At 51.5% G+C, this 21,513-nt stretch overlaps 2 protein-coding genes across 14 annotated transcripts in view; one reads left to right on the top strand and one right to left on the bottom strand.

The window, feature by feature from the left end:
- Positions 1-2,511: 2,511 nt before the first annotated feature.
- MRPL16 (mitochondrial ribosomal protein L16) lies at positions 2,512-6,184 on the top strand. The gene is made up of 4 exons (XM_084631909.1): positions 2,512-2,779; positions 3,370-3,435; positions 5,005-5,153; positions 5,437-6,184. The coding sequence occupies exons 1-4, from the start codon at positions 2,527-2,529 to the stop codon at positions 5,920-5,922; spliced, it is 954 nt and encodes a 317-aa protein (XP_084488035.1). The 5' UTR covers positions 2,512-2,526; the 3' UTR covers positions 5,923-6,184.
- A 251-nt stretch (positions 6,185-6,435) lies between these two features.
- Positions 6,436-21,513, bottom strand: part of STX3 (syntaxin 3) — a 37,194-nt gene continuing 22,116 nt past the window's right edge. The window contains exons 4-13 of one of the 13 annotated variants that reach the window (XM_084631899.1): positions 20,623-20,697; positions 19,873-19,940; positions 18,930-19,038; positions 17,914-17,987; positions 17,446-17,580; positions 15,747-15,857; positions 15,515-15,625; positions 8,789-8,884; positions 8,223-8,331; positions 6,436-7,740 (exon numbers count right to left, since the gene is read on the bottom strand). In XM_084631899.1, coding sequence (XP_084488025.1) covers positions 8,254-8,331; positions 8,789-8,884; positions 15,515-15,625; positions 15,747-15,857; positions 17,446-17,580; positions 17,914-17,987; positions 18,930-19,038; positions 19,873-19,940; positions 20,623-20,697 — 857 coding nt within the window. In that variant the 3' untranslated portion in view covers positions 6,436-7,740; positions 8,223-8,253. Of the gene's footprint in view, positions 7,741-8,222; positions 12,288-13,846; positions 13,948-13,972; positions 14,781-15,514; positions 15,626-15,746; positions 15,858-17,445; positions 17,581-17,913; positions 17,988-18,929; positions 19,039-19,872; positions 19,941-20,622; positions 20,698-21,513 lie in introns of those variants that run through there. The other 12 variants (XR_014712144.1, XR_014712146.1, XM_084631905.1 and 9 more) reach the window with 12 other exon arrangements.

Raw genomic sequence — 21,513 nt, 5'->3', positions numbered from 1 at the left:
CTCTTTCCTGGGGAGGCTTGAAAATAATATCCCAATCAATTGGTTACAAAGTGATCACAGACCCAAACTCCTGGCTCTTAGGACAACAGAGAAATTAGACAGGTTCTTAAAAGAAGGATTTTATTAAAAAAAAAAAAAAAGATAAAAATCACCTCTGTAAAATCACTTTACAGGGTAACAAAATATTCAAAAACACAGCATGACTTCCTCTAGGCTTAGTTTCAAAGTTACAAAAAACAGGAATAAACCTCCCTCCAGCAAAAGAAAAATTCACAAACAGAACAGAAGATAATCTAATACACCGTGCCTGGCTTTTACTTACAATTTTTGTAATATGAGAGACTTTTAGGATGGTTTATAGGAGAAGGAGTTTTCTGACCTAATGCTTCTCTGCTTCCCAAGAGAACACATAAAACAAAGCCTCCCCCACCCCACCCCCTTTGAAAGTATCTTCTTTCCCCATTGGTCCTTTTGATCAGGTGCCAACCAGGTTATTTGAGCTTCTTAACCCCTTACAGGTAAGGAGGAATTCTAGGCTACCCTTAGCTATATGGTTATGACAGTCCCTGTCTTCAGGGCAGTGCAGCCCAGCGGCCAGAGTTTACATGGTTGCCCTTGAGCAGTAGAGTGTGTTCCTTGGGGTGGTGACTGCTCCAGTGGTGGGTGTGGTGTGGGAGACCCAGATCCACCTTACTCCATTGAGTCCCGACCCAGGGCCCTGAGAAACCAATTCCTCCTGTGTTCAGGCTCAGTCGCTCTCTGCATCCAGTCCATTCTCCTGGGTCACTTCCTACCTTCACTTTCAGTGTAGTTAGTCTCCTGGTGTCAACTAACTCTTCTCCATCATCCTCAGTGTTTGCCTGGGTGTGTGTAGGGGCCTCAGCATGGTTAGCCTCTGCAGCCTAGGGCTCCTGAAGCCTGCAACACACATTCGCTCTCCTCCTCAGTCATCCTAAGCTGAGCTGAGCTGCTGCCTTTTATCCCTTGTCAGCAAGGGCAAGGGGGCCTGGCTTCTTCATCCCACAGAGTGTGGTTAACCCTAGATGGGCCATTGCAGGGTTGATACACCCATATACCATGCAGGACATCGCCAATTCTTGGAATTAAATTGCAAGTCTTGCAATAATTGGTGTTTCTAACCCATTAGACTGCACTCCCCTCCCAGAGTTGGGGAGAGAATCGTGACTCCCATCACCCCCCTCACCCCCATTTCCAGCTCCCTGCATTGGAATAGCACCATCCAATGGAACAAATGTTGGTGCGACTCATGACAAGGTTGGCAGCTGGATGTTGGGTGGCTGAGGACACTCGGCTAGAGGTGATCTCCCATTAGGCAGACAGCAGACAGTTTTTTCAATGAAAAGCTGAGAAACATGACCTGAGAGCTCCCTAGAGGCTCAGAACCCAGAAGGCAAAGAAAATGAACTCTCTATATATCTGTCTACCTATCGCTATATAAATCTCATTATTTCATGGAGATTTGGGGAGAGCCGACTCAAGGTATCATAATGCTTGGGGTTGGTGATGTTGCATGTGACCCCACATTACAGCAGTAAGGAGTTGCAGGGCTCCCCTCCCACCTTGCCATAATGAAAGGGAAGGGGGCTGAGGACCCACATGCTAAAAGATTTCCTGCCCCCAATCAGGCCATTCCTGCATGGTTCACACTGCATACTAGTCCCCACTGTGGATTATAGGCTAGGGGGATAATATGGGAGAGCCTCATTGTCTAGCAGGGCTGGGGGTATAATGTGGTTGAAAGGCTCCCCCAGCATGAGGGGAAGGGCGCATAGAACCCAGGAGTCCTGGCTCCCAGCCCCCCTGCTCTAACCACTAGGGTGACCATATTTTCCCAAAGGGAAAACAGGACACCCCACAGGGCCAGCCGTGTGTGAAGCCAGTCTGAGCCCCCCCTGTCTCCTGCCCCATGGGTCCACCCGAGACACCCCCACACACATCCCTACAGTGCATGAGGCCAGCCTGAGGATGCCCTCCCGTACACGGGGCCGGCCCAAGCTGCTCTCTGGAGCAGGTCTGGCGTGGCCGCTATCCCGCTTCCCGCACATTCCTCCACAGCCCGCACAGCATTGCATCCCACGTTTTTGGCAAAACTGTGTTTGTCCAGTTTGCTCTTGCCAGCTGATGATCATTTGGGAAGAGCAAATGGGACAAATGCACCGTTTTGCCAAAAAGTCGGGATGGCTGGGACAGGACTTAAAAACGGGACTGTCCACAAAATGGGACATATGGTCACCCTAACTAGACCCCTTCCCCTCCCTGAGCTGGTATGGAACCCAGGAGTCCTGATTCCCAGGCCTGCTGCACCCCATCCCCCTTTGTGGCAGCAAAGACTCATGGGGGGCCAGCCCATACTTTCTAGGACGAGGCTGATGGGGGGAAGGGGTGGCAACAGCGCTCCCTGGGGATCTGGTCCGCTCCCGACTGCTTCGCTTCCGCCGGCCTTGCAGGCTGGAACCCCATAGTTCCGGAACCAAACCCCCTGACTCTTGCTTCCCCCAGTGCAACATGCCTACAGGATTACCGGAAGTGGTTCCTCCCGGACGGATTAAAGAGCACTCCAAAAATGGCGGCGCCCTGTGGCCATTTCCCCCTCCCCTTCCGCTTTCCCCCGCCGTGAGGAGCTTCTCAGTACAGCGCCTAAGGCAGCCTCGTTTCGGGGGCATCCGGGCGCGAGGACAGTCCCACCCTCCGGAGCGGCGCGCGACCATGTGGAGGCGACTCGCGCGCCCTCTCCGCGCGCTGCCAAAGGTTCCCGGAGGTCAGAAGGTCGCCAAGCGAACGCCCTTTCCAGCCCCTATGAGCCGGGGATGGTCCCCCGTTGGGCGCTGCCGGGGTGTTGTCCGCCCAATGCGGGGCTCTCCTTGGGCTAGTGTCCCTCGCCGGCCACCGTTGCCGGGAGGGCTAGCTCAGTGGTTTGAGCATTGGCCTGCTAAACCCCGGGTTGTGAGTTCAATCCTAAATGGGGGCCATTTAGGGATTTCTATGATCCGTTCCGTTGGACGGCCCCGTTCGCATGGGGCTGGGAGCCGGACTCCTGGGTTCTAGTCCAGTTCTGGGTGAGGGGGCCAGTGGGGGTCCTATCCCAGGCTGCCATGCCTCCCTCTCCCCGTCTGCAAATCGGGGAGCGTGCGGCTTCGCCTGCTCTCAGGAGGGCTGTGCGCTCCCCAGCGAACGGCGCCCTGTCAAGGCCGCAGGTTGCAGCTTCGCTCTGTGCCTGGGGTCTAGGTCGTGTTCTGGTGGTGGCTGGTTAACGGCGACTGTCTCAGCTCTGCCTCCTGCTGGTGCTTTTATTAAAGGATCAAGGATCTGTGTAAGGTCTCTCTACATCTCCTCTCTCTTATTTTCCAGATCCTTTTTGTGCCAGAGTCCTCAGTGCTGGCCTGAAGAGCTATGTGCTTCCCCAGGATTATACCAGTGAGTGCCGGGCATGGAGAAATGCCAAGACAGAAGGGCAGCGGGTGTCTTGTAATGTTGGATGCATTTGTCACCTCCCTTGGAAAAGTGTTGCGGGAAGATGTTGAGTGGGGGCTGGAGTGGTAGGTGAGGGGAGAGCATTATAGAAAGCATATTAATGATTTTTGCGGTGTGGTGGGGTATTGACTAAGCACATCGTCACCATCTCTTGAGGGAGCATGGGTTAACCAGGATGCATATTATTGATCTCACTGTGAGGGGCGGAGGAAGCGTTTTGTCATCCTTGCTATCAGGGAGGATTTCAGAGTAGGAGTGTATCAATTCTTATTTTTTTAATAGCTTTGGAAAATATACCTAGTTGCATATCTCCCTTGTCAGGAGAACACACCATTTGCTCTAGGTTGTCCTATTTCTTTTTTTAACACCTAGGGAGAGGGGTCATGTACTATTTTCTAAAGGCTAATGCATTTGGGTTTTGGACCAGTGTGGGAAGCAGACAGAATCTAGGGGCTTTGAGCTAACAAGCCCTTTGCCTTGCCTCACCCTGCTGTCTAAATGCCTCCCACATATTTGTATTTCTCTCTTGATTCCAGGCAAGACTGAGTAGTAATAATTTTTGCCAGCTGCTCTTCATCCAAGTGCTGATTTTGGCTTGATATTGAGATTGAAGGGAAGCTCTGCTGCTTATGTTTGATGTAAAGAAGCAGTAAAGCTGATACTTAGGCCTGTCTACACCTTTAAAATTTAGGTTGACCTAGCTACATCACTTAGGGCTGAGAAATTTCCACACAGTTAGGTCAACCTAACCCCCACTGCAGAAGAGGAGAGAAGACACAATCACCACAACCCATGGACCTTTGAGTGCATCATCCCTTGGAGGGGTGGACTACCTACATCAACAGAAAACCCTTCTGTAGCTGTGCAGCTGCTGTAGAGTAGTCATACCGTTAAGTCTGTATTGTTTCACCAGCCTCTCTCACCGCTATCATGTAGATGATAGATAAAATGGAGGAGAGGAATGGAGTCTTGTGGGACTGTGTAGATGAGGGCTTTGAGGTGGAGGAAGAGTAATCCATAACCACCCTCTGGGTTTGGTATGAGAGGACAGACCTTTGCCATTTTAGGATGGCTTGTTCATCCCTTCAGCTTCAAGGGGGTGGGATGGGAATATTTGGGGATAAATAGCAGGAGGCCCCTATCATTCTCAGTCATCTGCCCTAAAAGGAAGCATTAATGACCGAGAGAATTGGTAGTATTATTACTAGTGTCAAGAAGTAGTTTCTTAATCAGGGGACTAACCCAAGCTGCCTTCTTGCCTATCCTTAGAGAAATCAGCGTTCTGAGCCCATGTCTCCCTTTGCTTGATTTAACATACTAGTTATAAGATGCATAGGCTCAGGTCCGTGTCCACACAGTTTCAGAAGCTCAGTGAGGAAAACTAGCTGATGTTCCTCTACTGATGGTTCCATATTTGCACCCTGTAGCCACAGATCTGTGCCCATCTGCCCCAGTGAGAGAGTGGGGGTGCCTGTGGGGCATACTGACACCTCTTTTTGTTCATTCTTCCAGACGTCTCCATCCCTGACAGGCCCAAACTGAAGTTCATGGACAAAGTTCCAAGTGTACCTAAAGTGAGGCGGGAATTCAAAAACCTACGTGACATCCGTGGCCCATCCACTGAGGCCACTGAGTTCACCCAGGGACAGTATGGCATTTTGGTGAGTGGGAGAGGAGGGGAGATACAAATTGGGGTCACCTTTGGGGTGATTCAGCCAGAGCAAGGAAAACAGAACCCCAGGAGCTGACCTTTTCAGCTGAGGTAGCTGAGACCATTAGGGCTTACTCCATCCAGGGTGAAGACATAAGCTAACTGAGGCCAAGAGAGAGCATGGAAGTGGTATGAGTGAGAACAACTGTAAATAGGTGGCAGAAAAAGCCCCTTCACCTGTATCTGAGTCATAACTCTTCCTGTGCTTGCTCTCTCTCTCTCTCTCTTTGCAGGCATTGGGTGGTGGTTACCTTCACTGGGGTCACTTTGAAATGATGCGCCTAACCATCAATCGTCACCTGGATCCCAAGATCATGTTTGCTGTGTGGCGCATCCCAGCCCCTTACAAGCCCATCACCCGCAAGAGCCTAGGCCAGCGCATGGGCGGGGGCAAAGGTGCCATCGACCACTATGTGACAGCAGTGAAATGTGGCCGCCTCATTTTGGAAGTGGGTGGGCACTGCGAGTTCGGGGAGGTGGAGCACTTCCTCACACAGGTGGCCAAGAAGCTGCCATTCCCAGCCGAGGCAGTCAGCTGCCAGTCCCTGGAGGAGATGCGCCAGGCAGAAGAGGAGAGAAGATGCAAAAATCAGAACCCATGGACCTTTGAGCGTGTCATCACCTCCAACATGCTGGGGAGCCGCAAGGTGCTGAGCCCCTACGATCTGTCACAGAAGGGGCGCTACTGGGGCAAGTTCTTTCTGAAAGACAGAGTGTAATGACCAAGTAGGGGTAGGAGGGAAAAATATCAGGGACAGGTGCCTGGAAGGAGGATCAAGGTTCCTTCCTCAGCAGGTGTGAGGTCCCTCTTGGGTGCAGCCCATCTTGTAGTGATAGGCTCTCCAGGGCAGGCATTGCTGTGGAGATCTGCCCCTCAGCTCCAAAGGTGGCTGTGTTGCGTGCAGTAAACATGGAGGTGCAAGGGGCAGGTTAGGGTAACCAGTGATCATTTTGGATTAATAAAGCTTTCCTACAGTGGCATGGTCTTGTGCCTGTGCCTCTATGTCCTGTGTATGTTGGAGGCCAGAGGGGATGGTTAAGGGGCCGTCCAAGGAGTGTCAGATCCTCTGTGGGGTATTAAGTTAGAGCCTGTATTGCTGCACATCTGATCAAGTCAGGAAGATGGACCTCTCATGCTGCATCATTGAAGTTCCTAAGGAAACTTGCCCCACCCAAAAACACTTCCTCCCAGATGACCCACCCACCCCACTACATACTGAATACACTAGCAGTGGTCACTGAATTGAAGTCTTTATTCAGAAAGAGGCTTCTGTATAGATGATTGTGCCTTTAGAACAGTACCTATACAGATAACAGCTGATATAAATTCAGAGTGAGTGGTGTCTCCTTAAGCACTGAGTGAGGCAGAGTCCTCTGCTCCACTCACATCTGACACTGGAGGGGAACATGTCATTTGCCCTCTGTGTAACTGCAGAGGGATTATTAGATTTCATGGAGGTCTCCCTCTCTCTGAAGAGCCTTTCACTAGTGATTGCCTCATGTACAAGTAACATAGGGGAAAGCAACCTTAGAACTTTCCTCATATGGATAGACAAGGAAGGACCCAAAGGAACAGAAGCATCAGGAGAGGTACAGAGTGACAGTGTCCAAGTTGCTCCTCCCTACTGCAGAAATGATTTATCGGAGGAGAGGGAAAAGAAATAAATACACTCAAGTTGCCACAGTTTGGGGGTTTAAAATAAGTGACAAACTTTCAGGTGAAAGATTTTTCTGTAGGGGAAATGAGACCATCCCACAGATAAACAAAGGAATATAGTCTATTTTGTGCCTAAGAGACCCTAGCTGAGGGAACAAAGGGCCTTACCGCCTTCTAAGTACCAGTGATTCAGGTCAAGCGTGGTCTGATTCCCACACTCAGAGCCAGAGAAATGGGGGGTCACAAGGATCGGAGAGTGAAAAGAGTTAGATTGCTCATCTGGGGAAAGATGTTCTGACAGTTCAGTGCCTGATCACGCTTCTGATGTACTGACAGTTACAATGTCAGATGCTATCTTTAATCCCCGTCCTCCAAGGAGGAGATTTGAGCCTCCCAGAGCAACATAGGCAAGACTATGCCATTCCCTGCCCTTCAGTAAGTTTGTGCTGAGCATACACATTCCATTGAATGGATGTCCTCTGCTGGCTAGTCAGTCTCCACCCACAAGTGGGCAGAAGGAGTCACTGGGACTGAGAACAGAGCTGAACTAAAAGGTTGATATTTAGAAGCACTTTAAACAGCTAATAAACATGGTGTCTGAAAATGTTTACATTAGTGTCAGCTAGCATCATCCCCAGGGTGTCTTATTTGGTTCTGTCTGCAGCCCATCCTCCCTGTTCTATTCCGGCTTCCTCAGCCCCTCCAACCAGGAACACTGAACGGTGAACATCTGACAGGTAGGGTCCACTGGCCAGGCCTGTGATGTCTCCATAAAGAGGAGGATGTAGAACTGGTGAGAAATCCAGATGGGAAAGAACATTTGACGGGTGGCACCAGGGTGCGGAGTGGAAGAACGGTGAAAGGCCATCTGCAAATCCATCTGAAAAAATCAGAGCAAGAGACACCAAAAGGAGGAAGAACAGATGAATCTTGCAGTTCCATCTACCTGATGGTCCCCTTTTCAGTCAGTAACTACCAGCCCTCGTTCTTTTTGACATTGTCCCCTTGATCATCCCTAGGCTTGGCAGTGATATTCCTGAATTGCACTTCCTGCACACTCAACTTTTCTTTTTCTCCTCATAGGGTGAACTCCCCTGCTGCTCTCTGATCTGACCCAGCACCCTACTGTGCCTCTGATCAGTTGTGGCATGTCAGAGATACCTCAAGCATTAGATGCAGCGCTGCTGAATATAGCGGCTAGACACCTAGCAGGCTGCCAATCTAGACCACTCTTTCCCCCATCCAGAATAAGGGCACAAAGCAATCACAGCACAGGGAACACAACCCACAAGTACAAATACTGACTGAACCAAACTCCAGCTCCCACCTTGCTGACCCATCACACTGCTACACCTGGCTCACCTGTGGTGGGCGGGGGGCAGGAGATGGGCACTCAGGCGAAGATGCCCCCAATGGTGGAAGCCAGGATGATGGCCAGGATGATACAACAGATCATGATCATGATCTTCTTCTGCTCAGCAAGAGAGAGAAATGTAAACAAACAGCTTGTGCAGGGGGCTTACAGTGAACTATAAATGGAAGTGAGGGAAGAGGAGAGGGAAGGGTCACCCATCCTCCATGTGTCACAAAGAGCAGAGGAAGGGGGGTCCATCGCTTTGGGCTGGAAAAGAGGAAAGGGATCCATGGGTAGTAGGACGGAGATGTGGAGGGAGGGAGTAGGGCTTTTCTTTCACAGAAGACAGAAAAATGTTTTATCCTTGGTGCTGGTGGCCTTGATGGGAAGTGATCGCTTAATGAGCTCATTTCCCTTCCCCTCAACTCACGTGCCATGCAGAAAAAGCAAGACGCTATCATTATGGGGGCCACGTGAATAGCTAGATAAATAAGAGCTAGCCTGCCCCACGCATACAGCCATGCAGAATGTCATGCCCCCAAGGAAAAAGACAACACCCATTATCTCATCTTACCAGAGGCACTGGATACGGCACAGCAGCGGAGGAGAAACCCCAGCCAAGTTTTCTGATCCAGATGGGTGAAGTGGAGAGGAGAGGCCCGTCTGGAGACTTGAAACAACAGGCCAGCCTGGTGGGTGGGGTTCTCTCACCCTTTCTCCTCCCCAAGGTTCATCAGCAGAGCCAGGTGGCATGGTGATTATAAACAAAGCTCCTTCCTTTGCAGCCAAACCTGGTCACTGCTGCTATTCTGAAAGAGGAGCTGTCTCTTTAAATGTCAGTGAGTCAAGTGAAAGCAGTTCTCAGCCCAGCACCGGAGGCTCAAAGTCCCAGTCTCATCCCCAAGGGAGTGCTACTGTCGTGGGGCTATTTAATTCTACATGGTGCTATCACTGTATCTACTGCCTTTCCCCATCGGTTGCTTTACTCAGCCTTGACTCTTGCTGTGGGTTGGATAATTGGGGCAGGGCTAAGGACGAGCAGAGAGACAGATTCCAGCCAGGAGCATTCTGAACTGCTGTATCCCAATGTTTGCATGGAGCAGTCTCTTCAAGGCCGGGACTTGGCCCCTGTGCAGTGCATTGGGCAGCACAGGCTGCATTACTCAGGCTGGGAGCTGGTGAGCCAGAGAGAACCACAGCATCAGTTTGTGTCTGGCAGCCCTGCTAATAAAGCCTCCTTTACACTGGGAGGAGGGTGGCCTAGTGGCTAGAGCACTGGACTGGGACTCAGGAGCTCTAGGCTCTATTCCAGGCTCAGCCACTGGGTGACCTTGGGCAAGTCACTTCCCCTGTCCGTGCCTCAATTTCCCCATCTGTAAAATGTGGGTTGTGATACCGACCTCACTTTGAGACCTACGGAGGATCAGAGCTAGTTACAAGTTATTACTACCATTCATTTCAGCCAAGTCCGGTCTTTCTCTACATGAGGGATGCAGGCCAAGGAGACAGCACCCCTGCCTCCCAGCCTTGAACCAATCAAGAACAGCTAGGGTAGCCATAGCTGGATGTTGTATTCAGGCAATGACAGCTCATGCAGGGAACAACACAACACAGGCGAGAGCTGTTTGTGATCAGATATAAATTCATTTATTTACTTTTTTAAATTAAAAAAAAAAATCAAAGTTTAAAAACACACACGCGTGCATGCCAATACCCTCACTTGGTGAGGCAATGACATTTCCCCTGTCCACAGAGCTCTGGGGAGTTTCAGGGGCATCTCGGAGCTGCAATGGCAACCTTGCCCGGGCAGCATGCTCCATACCCACCACCTAGAAAAATCACAGACATCAAGACCTAGAGAAGAGAAGACAAATGGGAACTTCCTCCCAGCTCCGTCCGTTCACCAAGGGGTCCTGGCCAAGTGCAGTCTTACATCAGGAGAGTGAGTCATGGGGCACCAAGCTGGTGAGTGGATCTGAGAGAGATGTGCAGACCCTAGCTCAGCAGGAAGGATGGTGGGGGAGGAGGTGTGCGCCTGTACCAGCCAGATGCTGCTGGGCAAGGAGTTTGGCTCCCTTCACGGACAAGAATCCCCCATCCCAACTAACAAGGGCAGAGGACGTTTGTCAAGTGGATTTAGTACAGCCCTTGGGCCTCTGTTTATCCTCAGAGCAGGCACAGCATGGGTAGGTTTCCCCCACCGCTCTGCCCTGGGAAGACCACCACTGATTCAGTTCTTAGCTTCTCTACTGAGGCTTCCAAGCAGGGAGCCCGACTGATGTAATGGCATTTCTGCAATCCAGAGATCTGTCCATTGGGAACAGGGCCCAAGACCCTAATCCTTGTTTCCCACTGAGGCCACCAAATGGCTGTCCTATAGCTACAGCTCTTGGCCATGCCCAACTCAGCTGGATCACACCCAAACCCACATCACACCAGTAAAAACAGGCCACCCTGATTTCTGTGACAGATGCAGACATTCAGGGACTGGCTAGTAAGAATAATAAATACACACAAGGACTCCTGATCCAGGCACATTTAAAACATCCATGAAAACGCAAGCCCTGAGTAAACAGACCATTAAACATACATGCGGAGACACACACACCACACACACACAAAAAAAATTATATCCCCAGCAGGGGTGGGCAGCTGGTCCCACAACCAAAGGAGAACCCCCCCAGCAAGGATCAGACAAGGTCAGTGCTAAGATTCACGGCCCAGGAGTCACTGATCACCATTTAACAGAATAACTTTAGGTCACTCAACCTAAAAGTTTCCAAGAACCCCCGGCCATGCAAACCAAACACAGGGAGTATCAGAGCCTGGGCTTTCAGTTGGGTGCCAGAAGCCAACCGGATTATTTTTGCTGCTTAGAACAAACAAGTAGGTGGAAACTCCAATCCTAAAGGTTCACACTTCAAAGCAAACAGAGGTTTAGATTCCTCCCAGTCCTTAGCAAACAGGGATCACAGGAGACAGGGCTTGCAGGTCCCTCCTTCCGTACACAGGCACCTGCCTCTCAGGAAGGGATTAACAAGAGAAGTGCCCAGGTTCCACTGGGCTCTTCCTCTGCACAGAGCTCGGCGTGCTCATGCATCCCGGCGCTCTGCCGCAGACCCGCGTTTCAGTCCCAGCCCTGTCATCCGTCTCGCACAGTGCACTGAGGTCAGTGCCTGCATGTCCTGCTCTGCTTTGCTTCCACATCCCGTCCCTAATTCTGAGGTTGGCAAAGTTGAGGATGCTGCCAAGTCTGTGCCTGCTGGTTTGACTTATGTCCCTTGTTAATCCTGGTGTCAACATGGCTTGGGAGTGCTGTGGATTCCGGTGCTATAGGTTTAGTGCATTGCTACACAGGAGACTCAAGATCAGGCCCAGCTGCTCACTCTCCTTAGGGTTGGCAGGTCCTGGGAGCACTTCAGAGTCCAGCCTCAATTAGCATCCGATATGCCACATGGCCAACCCAGGTAAGCTCCTGAACCCTGATCTCTCACTCCCTGTCCTGGCTGGAGCAATTCAGAGGGGTAGTTCTTACATTCCCTGGCCTCCCTCAGTAAAGATTTTAAACAATTAAAAAAATTCCCCGTAAGAAAGATGAGAACAAGACAGGCCAGTGAGGTAGGAAACACAGTCCTGGACATTCCTTTAAGGCTCTGCTACCATTGGTGGGAATCCTGCCAGGAAACAAAATTTGACCAAAACAGGAAGTGACATCAGGAGGAGGAACTGGGGTTGGTGGTTGTGGACTCGGAGAGGGGGGGAGAAGAGGAAGACTTGACGACGGCTTCTCTCAAGTGCATCAGTGGTGCAGGAGACAGTTACCTCCTGGACATGGTGAAGCAAGCTCAGATCCTCCAGGAGGGATGTGTCAGCTAGCTGATGAATGGGCCGGCAGCTCTCCCAGGAAGTGCTATTGGGAAAAGCTCCACCCGAAAGGGAAATGATTCACAGCAGAGCCCAGAAGGCAGACTGTGATTAGCAGGTCCAAGGAAGGCAGGGGGAGCGGGAAGCCGGCGTGTGGAACACGAGGAGGATCACGAGGGAAAAAAGTTCACCACCAAGATCAGGAGTGTCTGGAGAAATTGAAGGAACAAGGGAGAAATCAATTCACGTATGTGAGGGCAGGCCAGCAGGGTAATATTAAACATAATCACTGACATCTAAACACTAACAGATCCTGGGCCCAGACAGCTACAGATGGGGAAACTCTCTCTGCAGATGGGCCAGGGACCCCACTGTGGGGCTCAGAAACAGCCAGCATATGCACGCATATCCTGCATGATGATGTCTCCAAAGCCACTACCTTGCTCCCCAGAGTCTCAGCTTTCATTTAAAATAAAAAGTGAGTCTCTAGCTGTTCTGCTTGTAAAAGAAATTGCAAAGCCATGACCCAAGTGTAAGTGAGCGGAGGGAGCCTGCAACAACTCACAGAAGTGTGAACTGCCCTGCTCGTGAGGGTCAATTAAATGGCTGTTTTGTTAGCTGTGTGAGTCATGGCTCATCGGAGAATGGGGAGGGAGGGTCACAGACTGGCACAGTTCCCTGATTTTGGTGTCACAGGTGGGTGGTGTTTGGTAAATGCCACATTTCCCTCCCCCCGACAATTAGCCCAAGCACCTTGGTCAAGCCCGGGGGGGACATTCAAACCTCCCACACCAGAAAGGGCCAAGCAACATCACACCCCTATTTTGATTATCTGCACAATCTGAGGGGGGGGTCTGGTTTTGGTGACTCATAGGGGTGGAATCACCCCTCCCTTTGTCCCCCACAAGGCAAGGAATGGAGAGCAGACCAGAATTAACCCTTCAGATCCCTTTGTGCACAGCGGCCTACGCTGCACACTCTGAGTCTGCAGAGAGATGTGAGTGAGCCCTGTAAGAACAGCACATGCACCTGCTTTGCAGCAGACTCTAGCAGCTGCCTTCACTTGGGCCGCGTCCACAGAACTATCCTCCCCACTCTAGAATCTTGAGAAATCATGCCACCCGCTTCCCAAGTCATGCTCCCTACACCGTCTCCTCTTCTGCAAACACCTTCTCGCCTGCCACATCCTCAGTGCCAAGGCAAGAGTTAAAAATGTAAGAGATTGAATGCAAAGTTCAGCTGCAAAGCACAGAACCCAAAACTAGAGCCAAGAATCTACAGCACAGAGCCCAGAGGCTAGAACCCAAAGTACACCACATAGTCTAGAACCCGAAGCCAGAACCAAAAGCACAGAAGCCAGTCTAGAACCCAAAACCATAACCAAGAGCTCACAGCACAGAACCCACATAGCCCAGAACACAAAGCACAGTGTCTAGAGTCTAGAACCCAAAGCCAGCAGCAAGAACCTAGAACACAGAACCCAACGTACAAACAAGGTTGTGAATACAACACTCAGGATAGATCCAACTGACAAGTGAGAATACATTTTATTTCTGGCCCAATGCAGGGTTGATCTCCTGTGGTCTCCAGGTATGATGAGCAAAACCCACCCGATATCCAAGGCACCCACCAATACACACCTAGCTCAGAGAGCTTCTGAACTCTCCTGGGCAAGGAAGCAAGTTCAAGTCACTCCACCACCTTTGTTCAACTGCCGCCCCACCGAGCCAGCGCCCCAGGAAACCCCCACATTCCCCACACTACTTACAGTTCAGGGGGCTAGCTTTACCCGAGCCCTACGGAAAGTCCAATAATCAGAGCTACTATTCCGAGCAAGACAACCACTACCACAATGATAATTATCATTTTCTGGAGAAGGGGACAAAAAAAAAAAAAAGGATAAACCATAAACAGCAACGCAACAGCAAATAAGAAACAACAGATATGGCTCCCCCTACACATGTCCCTTTAAGAGAGAGTTATTTCAGAACTGCAGAGCACTGATTTCAGCCACCCCTTTAAGGCAGCATAGCTATTTTTTTTTAACACCTCAAAAATATTCCCCACCAGAATCTTTCAGACAAAAATCAGACCATCCGCATTTCTAGGCTTCTGAATTTTTGTCCCCCTCTTAATTTAATCCAGTCCCAGCCTTCTCCAGCAAGGGATGCTGCAGGGAATGGCATAAAGGCACTGGGAGCACACAGCTACTCCAATCCTAGCCTCCCTCAATTGGGGGTACTATTGGGAATGATGAGCAGAGAGGTACTCCCAGCCACTCCCAGCAGGGGGTGCTGTAGATAGTCAGGCAGGAGTGCTAGCTGTGGGGGAGCTCCCTGCTACTCCAGTCCCAGCCTCTCCCAGCAGGGGGGCTCAAGTTACTCCAGCACTGACTCCTGCCAGCAGGGGGTGCTATAGGTAATGGTGTAGAGGTGTGGGCTATAGGGAAGTTCCCAGCCTCCCCCACTTGGAGGCACTTTAGGGAACAGAGCAGGAGCTCTGAGGACCGAGCCTGGCTCATAACCGCATTTATCAGACACACAGAGAAGAAGGAAGGGCCAGGGAGGAGTCCGGAGCGAGCAAAGTGAAGCAGGGAGACAGCCCAAGCAGTTACCTCAGAGAGGGATGTAGCATAGCACGTCGTACATGGAGAGGCTCAGTGGCTGGGCTGTGGGGAGAAGTGGGGGAGGAGGAGGAGAAGGCTGTGAAAGAAGAGCACAGGAAGCTGGAGCAAGGGATGGGGAAATATTACTGAGAAACTAAGGGGTCACCAGGGCCCCTGGATTTGCTCTGGACCTTTACCAGTCAGACCCATTGGCCCAGGTGCTCAAAAAAGTATTCAGGTGGCTTACTCACCTGGAAATCATAATACCTTTGAGAGCCATTGGTCCTTTCCCAACAGGGAGGGGGCTGAAACAGGGACGGGTGGAGGGATGGAGATCAGCGAGGTCAGACAAGGGTGGGATGGAGGATAACTGGAGGAGACTGAAGATTTGGGGAGAAGGAGGGGGAGGTCTGAGGGGGTGGAATGGGAAAAGGACTTTGACTGGTGAGTGGGGGCTGGATGTAGTGGGGCTTTGGTTGATGGGATGGGTCATGGTTGGATGGGTGACAGAAGAGTGAGATGGGAACCTTTGACTGGTATGCATGGGGACTGGACAGGGAGCTGTGGTTGGTGGTGTTGAGGTGATGGGGTGGGGCTTTGGTTTGTGGGATGGGTCATGATTGGATGGATCTGAGAAGGGCAAGATGGGGGCTTTGACTGGTGAGTGGAGGTTGGATGGAGGACTGTGACTGGTGGGATGGGAGACTAGATGGGGTGGGGTTTTGGTTGGTGGGATGATTCAAGATTGGATGGCATCTGAGAAGGGTGAGACGGGGCCATTGATTGGCAGGAGAATGGAGACGGGATGGGGTTGTGATTGGTCGTTCTCACCCTTCTGGCCTCACTCTGGTATTTCACAGCCTTTTTGGTGTCAGCCACGGCCCGTTCCACAAAGCCCACCGACTGGTCCATGTTGGTCTCTATGCGGTCGATCATGGCTCCCTTGCGGAGGAAGAGAGAGATGGCGGGAGCGGCAGAGAGCGGCGGAAGTGGCAGGGAGGCAGAAGAGAGCAAGAGAGCCAGCAAGGGGGCCTGGGCACAGATTGGGGCTCGGGGGACTCACCTTGTGCGCCTTTTTCTTGTATACCAGAGCCTTTTTGGTCTCATCGCGCGCTCTCTCTACGTGGTCTACCGTATGCATCATGTTCAGCTCTATGTTATCTAGGACCCCACCCTGTCAGGGGAGCAGGAAGAGAGGAAACTCAGACATCTGAAAGACCCACTGACCTGGGGAACCTCAGAGAGTCACGCACGGTATATCTACACTGCACAGTTAGCCTGGGCCGACACCCAGGTTTAGCCCAACCCCTCCTACCAGCCATGCACAGAACTCTCAGACCTGGGTTTGGAGGTGTGTTAAGCCTGGGCTAGCTGACTCGGCTCGGGGAGGCACGTTAGAGCCCGGCTCTGGTTTAACTCAGGCTGCAACCTACCCCACTGAGCAGTGACGATGCCAGGAAAAAATGTTACTCATGTGCTGATAGTCCTCCAATGCCCTTCCCACAATGCCCCATGAAGGACAAACTACCTGGGAAAGAATCCTAGAGTATCCCAGCACAAAGGCCCAAGGGTATGTCTCCAAGCACACAGAGGTAAGTACAGACACAGTGGGGACACACTAATTCGGTAAGGCTTTGCAGTGGGGATGCTCATGCAGGGGCTCAGACCGGGGTGCCAATCACTAGGGTTAACTGTGCAGTGAAGATACAATGCAGCCCCTCTGTGAGACCCCAGCATCACCTCCCACCATGAACATGCTCCTCCCATCATGAGATCCCAGCCCTGCCCTTGGAGGTCTCCCCCTCTGCTCAGGTGAACAAGGCAGTCATTCCCACCACCACCACCCTTCTCCTGGGCACAGAAGGGTCGCCATTGGATTGTAGGGCTTCAGGGTCAATCCACCGCCTCTCCCTGGGGCTGACGACAGAAAAGGGGCATACTCACCATTCCCCGACTCGCATGCCACCTCCTCGGCATTGCATTGTGGGTAGAAAACAGAAAGGGGGCCTCAGAGAGATTGACACTGATGCCTAAATTGCAGTGAGAGAGGTGGCTGCACTCCCCAATGCAGAGGTATCAGGAGAGTGAAATGGGGGGCTTTTCCCCAGGGACACACAGAGCAGGGAGTGGGCCCTGGCTGCAGGAGCTCTGTGGGGTCAGAGGAAAGCTAGGCACTGAGACAGGACAGCAGACCTCTGGGTCTCCATGACATCAGCCACATCACCAAGATTACAAACTCACTCCCACCCAACTCCTGCATCTGAGGTACCACCATCAGAAAATCCCTGGCTGCTAGAAGGCACCCGTGTTCAGTTGCTTAGTTACCCATTTCAATTCCCAGTCCCTCCATTTCCCCCATCCCTGCATTGCTTGGTTACATGGTTTTCACCCTGCCCAGTCTTATACAATCCTTTTTTCCCCCCCTACTCCCAGGTTACATGGTTATCATTCTGTCTCCTCCCATGGTTACTCAGTTACCAAGGCTTACCTCGCTTCCCCTCCTGTTACACAGCTGTCACCTTCATCCCGGTTGCTCAGTTACCCTGTTCCCTGCCCTGATTGCTTGGTTACCCTGTCCTTATCCCTTGAGGTCCCCACCCTTTAGTTGCTTGGTTACCCTGTTCCCTGCCCCAGGTTACATGGTTATTCTGTTCCCTGACCCTGGTTGCTAGGTTATCCCTTCCCGTCCCCCTTGCTCAGTCACTCAGTCCTTATCCCTCCAGAGCGCCCCACCCCCCTCATTGGTTGTTCTGCCCAGTTACCTGATTTTCCACCAGCATGGCAATGTCCACGAACATGTCGTGAAGCTCCTTGATGCTGCTCTCGAGCCGCACAATGTCCTTGTGCCGCCCCTCGATCTCGCTCAGCGCCTGCTTCGAGATCTGTGAATCCATGATCTGGAACAGAGCCGGGCAGGGTCAGTTACCACCCCACACAAACCCAGGTAATGCTAAGGAGCTGTGAGCCAACACCCTGCCATTCCCACTGCTCAGAGTCACCCTGCTCCCCACCACCCATATCCTGACACCCACACTTGCCCATCCCCCCAAATTCCCACTGCTTACCCCCATCCCAGTGTCTCCCCCTAGATATCCCATCCTATAAGTGCTTTGAGACCTACTGGTGCTGTGTAAGAGCTAGGTACTATTATACCATTGTATGCTCCAAGGTCCCTCCTCTTCATGCACCTCCATTCCCCCATCTCCTCCCAGTCCCCACTGCGTCCTCACCCCAGATGTGAATATTGAGGGGTTTCCACTCTCTAGCATCTCCTCCAGCTCCTCATCCGTCGTATTCTTCCCAGCTTTATCATGGGAGAAAGAGAGGAGAGATCAGACCAAATCCCTGGGCATGAATGGCGGAACTAGCAGGGCTTGTGTGGGGCTGCTCTCATTGACAGGTGTGTTTGTGTGAACCCCTCTGGCCTCCAAACGGAGATATGCCTTCCAAGCCCAGATTCTAAACCTCCCCCACATTCAGCAGACACACAGCTGGGAGGAATCCCACAGCTGCCCAGCCCCACACTTCCCAGCAGGGGACACTGAGACACCCCGGGTGGGAGGGTATCATGGGGAGGATTATGGTTAGGGCTCTCCCAAATTCATAATCCATTTTTGTAAATTTCACGGTCATCGCATTTTTTTAAATCTTGAATTTCTCAGTGTCAGATATTTAAATAATAAATTTCAATGTTGTAACAAAACAAATATGTATTTAAAAACAGCAAAATATAAAAAGCCCATAATGACATCCCCTCCCAAAAAGTGATCAACGCTGCCCTCCCCCTTCCCCTCCCCCCCCCACACCCTTACTTCTGCACTGCTGCTGGTTGCAGCACTGCCTTCAGAGCTGGTAACCCAGCTGCTGCTCTCCAGCAATCCAGCTCTGAAGGCAGCACAGAAGTAAGGGTGGCAATACTGTGACCCCCCTACAAGAGTCTTGCACCCCCCTTTTGGGCCAGAACCCCCAGTTTGAGAAACACTGTATAGTATAGGAAAAAGTACACAAAAGATGAGATTTCACAGGGGAGACTAGATTTCATAGTCCATGATGCGTCTTTCACAGCTGTGAATTTGCTAGGGCCCTAATTATGGTCTCTGCAGTAACTCAGGCGCACAAACTGGAGTGGGGTAGTTTCCATTCCTATGGGCAATGAATCCAGCCACCCCTTGGGCTGGGGAGGAGGGTCAGGCCCTGGCCACATGCTGCCTGTGGGCCATGTCCCCTGAGCAGGGAGGGTACATACTGATCTCGAGCTGCCGCTGGATCCGCCCTTTGCTACGTTCCCGGAAGTCGACCTGTGCCTCATTGTACTTGGTCATCACATCAACAAACTTCCGGGAGAGGACAGAATGCTGGGGGGAATGAAAGGGGGAGACGAGCAGTTCACTGTATGATCTGTATTGTGGTAATGTGGGCTCACGGGCACTGCCTCTCCAGCTGGGATAGCTCTCCAAGCAGATGACTATCTGACCACAGCACAGCCTACCTGCTCGCCATACCCTCCCCTTTCCCCAAACACAGCCTGGCTGGTTCCGACAGGAGCACCCATTGCAGCGTTGTGGAAATGTGGTCATTTGCCTGTGCCTCAGTTTACCCATCTGTATGAAAGGGATAATAATGCTCTGGATAGTGCTTTTATAGCGCTTAAGGTCTGAAGGAATTATCTAGTTCAACCTGTATAACAGACCAGAAAATGAATCCTCCATGAAGCCCAGAACTTCTGGGTAAGCTAGAGCAGATTGTTTGGAAGAACATCTGGTCTTGACTTTGAACAACAGACTCCTAGAAGTGCAGGGCTGGAGAATTCATCTCAGCCCTAGATAAATTCATTCTAATGGTTAATTACCCTCCTAATACAGAATTAGGATCTTATTTCTGGTCTGAATTTGTGCAAAATCAACTTCCAGACATTGGATCTAGTTCTGCCTTTGTCTGTTGGACTGAGGAGCCCACCACTCAAAGATCCTCAGATGAAGCCAAAGATCCATGTACTGCACATTTTGTTCTCTGTAACGTATCATTTCTCACACAGGACTCCGGTACAGTCTGCCATCTCGGACGCTACCTTTGTCCCCTCCCACCAGGGCTCTCTATGGGTGCAGCCTGCTCCCTCTGGGACCCATTCATGGCTAGGGGCAGGTCAATACAGGGATCGCAGTGTGAGAACGAGGGAGTGCCCTGCTCACCTGGGATTTCCGTATCCGCAGATCCGCCGACGACTGGACCTCATCCTGCTCAATGCTCCGCTCCATGCCTGGGGACATGGGCAAGTGGGGTGAAATAATGGGGGGGCTGGAGCAGCTGTACAGTCTCATAGAATATCAGGGTTGAAAGGGACCTCAGCAGGTCATCTAGTCCAACCCCCTGCTCAAAGCAGGTCCAATCCCCAATTAAATCATGTCTCAGCCTCCCTACCCAAGGAACTTTGAGTTCTCCTCTTCCTTTAAGAAAGGGGCTCAATCCCTTACTGCCCCCCACCCCTCCATAGCCAAGTCTGCAGGTTCGCCCTTCTCCACCCCCTTCCTATCCAGGCACTAGGAGCCACAGGATGCAGCCACGCCCACTCTGCATGGCACTCTGTCCCCACTAGTGGCGTCTGAGCCACAGGGGTTGATGAGCCTGCTACTGGCTGTACTACCAGAGGTGGGTCTCTTAATTCAAGCAGCAGAGACCTGTGCATTAAGGTCCAAAGGTCCCAGCAATCATCCCTGCAGCCAGTGCCCCACTAGGGGGAGAAAAGCTCTTAGCAAGGAAGGGTCATTTCCAAGAAGCAATCCCAGCGGGGTACAGGGAAGAAAAGGCAGTCCTGAGGAGGTGGAAAGATGATGGGCAATGGATGGGTGCTGATGGGATGGTTGGCCCGAGTAAGGGCTCTACAGTAAAAGAAGGCTCCAAAACAGCCCGCCCAGGGTTGGGGGGAGAAATAAGTCTCTTACTCTTAAGCTTGTTTCGGATGCTGTTGGCTATTTTCTTGATCTCTGCCGTGAGCTGCTCCAGGTCGTCTTTCGTCTCTGCAAAAGCACAAGCAATGAAACCCAGTCAGCACTAGCTGACCAGTAAGGCCACCAGGAGAGCACCTGCTGCCCCACCACCACCACAGCTGAAATCCACCCTCCACCCCACAGCTGGACTGACCCATCCCAGGCAGGTGATCTGTTCATTCTTCTTCAGGCCCAGGAGGAAGCTCAGCCCTGGTCTACACTAGGACTTTAGGTCAAATTTAGCAGCGTTAAATCAATGTAAACCTGCACCCGTCCACACAATGAAGCCTTTTATTTCGACTTAAAGGGGCTCTTAAAATTGATTTCCTTACTCCACCCCTGACAAGTGGATTAGCACTTAAATCGGCCTTGCCGGCTCGAATTTGGGGGACTGTGGACACAATTCAACAGTATTGGCCTCTGGGAGCTATCCCAGAGTGCTCCGTTGTGACCGCTCTGGACAGCACTCTCAACTCAGATGCACTGGCCAGGTAGACAGGAGAAGAACCGCGAACTTTTGAATCTCATTTCCTGTTTGGCCAGCGTGGCAAGCTGCAGGTGACCATGCAGAGCTCATCAGCACAGGTGACCATGATGGAGTCCCAGAATCGCAAAAGAGCTCCAGCATGGACCGAACGGGAGGTACGGGATCTGATCGCTGTATGGGGAAAGGAATCCGTGCTATCAGAACTCCGTTCCAGTTTTCAAAATGCCAAAACCTTTGTCAAAATCTCCCAGGGCATGAAGGACAGAGGCCATAACAGGGACCCGAAGCAGTGCCATGTGAAACTTAAGGAGCAGAGGCAAGCCTACCAGAAAACCAGAGAGGCAAACGGCCGCTCTGTG

This window comes from Lepidochelys olivacea (assembly GCF_965140295.1).
Source record: "Lepidochelys olivacea isolate rLepOli2 genome assembly, chromosome: 6".
NCBI classification, from domain to species: Eukaryota; Metazoa; Chordata; order Testudines; family Cheloniidae; genus Lepidochelys; species Lepidochelys olivacea.
The sequence above is the reverse complement of the archived record's forward strand: the minus strand, read 5'-3'. Positions and strand labels throughout refer to the sequence as shown.

What these genes read in the sequence shown, in the direction of transcription:
- MRPL16 (XM_084631909.1), top strand. Translation starts at nt 2,527, where the DNA reads ATGCCTACAGGATTACCGGAAGTGGTTCCTCCCGGACGGATTAAAGAG. An exon ending in GCTGCCAAAGGTTCCCGGAG is followed by an intron (nt 2,780 to 3,369) that starts GTCAGAAGGTCG and finishes CTTATTTTCCAG; the next exon opens with ATCCTTTTTGTGCCAGAGTC. An exon ending in AGGGACAGTATGGCATTTTG is followed by an intron (nt 5,154 to 5,436) that starts GTGAGTGGGAGA and finishes CTCTCTTTGCAG; the next exon opens with GCATTGGGTGGTGGTTACCT.